The sequence below is a fragment of the Chelmon rostratus genome, chromosome 19 (assembly GCF_017976325.1).
Source record: "Chelmon rostratus isolate fCheRos1 chromosome 19, fCheRos1.pri, whole genome shotgun sequence".
Classification (NCBI taxonomy): Eukaryota; Metazoa; Chordata; class Actinopteri; order Chaetodontiformes; family Chaetodontidae; genus Chelmon; species Chelmon rostratus.
The window spans coordinates 14,950,465-14,952,410 of NC_055676.1; the positions used below are offsets into that span (position 1 = coordinate 14,950,465).

A 1,946-nucleotide genomic window follows, 5' to 3' on the forward strand; every position below is an offset into this window, starting at 1 on the left:
AATCCGATCTGTTCTATTTTCAGGCGGAGCCAAATCCTATTTTTTTTTTTTTTTTCTCGTCCCAACAATACTGCTCCCTAATCACATTAACACTGTTGATGCGAAAAGTTGAATGGACATAAAAAGAGCACTTTTATGAGCAATCCTGCATGAATCATTTTCTCTTCAAATTTAAACTTTGGTATACTGAAATGACATTTGTGAGGCAGTTTGTAATCATGTTTCCTTTATTAATGGAATTTTCTTTATGATGTCCATATCCTTATCTAACTGGCATTCCATTATATTGCTTGTTTGCGTGCTTATTAAAAAAGAACTAATCACAGGTCTCGGAGCCCTCGTTCTTTCACTGAACGTTAACTGCTTTTGTCAGCGAAATAATGTCACACGCTAAGTGACATGCTCACCTCTAAATTGACAAAGCATGAATCCAGAGAGTGGAGGAAACAGAGGTAAAATGAAGTCTTTATGGTTAAAAGTCCCTTTCACCCAGACAGAATATGCTTTACAAAGGAGGCATAGTTGATACAGCCATTGGCATCCTCCTGTCCAGCCATCAGTCTGTCCACCTCGTCTTCTGTCATCCTCTCTCCCAGCGTTGCCAGCACATGACGCAGCTCCGCTCCCATGATGGTGCCATTGCCTTCCTTGTCAAAAACCCTGAGCCCCTCCACAAAATCCTCAAAGTTGCCTTGATCTTTTGCACGGGAGATGTGTTGCAGCATTGGCAAGAAGGTCTCAAAGTCCACCATCTTAGTGCTCATGTCCTCTGGCCGGGGTTTCCCGAGCACTTTGAGCACATCTGCGTTGGTGGGGTTCTGGCCCAGAGCTCGCATCACGTCTCCGCACTGGGCGTACGTGATCTTCATTTCTCCAGTCGGTGTGCGGTCGAACAAGGTGAAGGCCTCCTTGAACTCCTCGATCTGGTCAGCGCTGTACTCAAGAGTGATGCTTTTGGGATCAAACGCGGGCTCCTTGGGTGGCTCAGGCAGTGGCTCTGGAGGAGGAGCTGGCTTAGCAGCTGGAGCCGCATCTTTCTTTGGCTCTGGCTTTTTGGGCTCAGGTTTCTTTGGTTCAATCTTCTTCGGTGCCATGTTGTTAAGGGATTCAAAGGTGAGCCGGTACTTGTCGAGAAACAAGCAGAAGTCTGAGGGGATTCGAAGTGATTCCCAAGCACAGAGGGTCACCTCTTCTTCCAAAGCTTTTATATATGCTGTGTCTGGGGAGCAAGATAGCAATTTCCAACAGCACACCTATAAAAGGAAGAAACCTGAAATAGATTCCCATAGCAAGTGATGTCAACATTAAGTATTGTTCTCAGCTGCTGTCATCTGGCCGACAGGGCTATTTGCTGTCATTAGCGAGGGTCCAGTTGCATTAGGCTGAAAATGCTCTGTCTCTCTGATGGACAAAGGGATCAGAGTACAGCCGGTATATGAGCCCATGAGGGAGAGGGACCAAAATAGCTTTGCTCGGTAACTGCTGAAAGTCTGGGAATCACTGCTTTCTGGAACAATGCTTTTTTTTCACAACATTGTTGAGGCAATTTCACAAATAGTTAATTATTTTATGTAAGAGGTCTCTGGATGGATCGGTACGCTTTGGGACTTGCTGTGATGTATTATTCTTATAATAAGAGGAGGGCATCCCTTTTGAGAAAATAAGGTGATAGGGCTTGAGGGAAATATATTAAACCTGCCTTAGAATTTATGCAACAGCTTTATAGTTTTTTAAGAGACAGAAGGTCTGCCAAACCTTTTTTCAATGAGAGATGTGTCTGGATGGTATCAGCACTCAATGATACGTTTGGGGATTTTGGCAATTTCTCATTTCCCAGATAAATGATCGCTTGCATTTTCCAGCCTGTCACTGAGTGGCTAAGCTCCGCCATATTTAGGAACCTGGCAAGCTCTCACAGATCCGAAAGGGACTCTTAATTAATGCTT

The 1,946-nt window shown here is 44.5% G+C and overlaps 1 protein-coding gene across 1 annotated transcript; it reads right to left on the reverse strand.

Annotated features, from left to right (window-relative positions):
* Positions 1-215: 215 nt before the first annotated feature.
* Positions 216-1,164, reverse strand: LOC121622739 (myosin light chain 4-like). Its single transcript, XM_041959690.1, has one exon. The coding sequence runs from the start codon at positions 1,092-1,094 to the stop codon at positions 486-488; it is 609 nt and encodes a 202-aa protein (XP_041815624.1). The 5' UTR covers positions 1,095-1,164; the 3' UTR covers positions 216-485.
* Between the last annotated feature and the right edge of the window lie 782 nt (positions 1,165-1,946).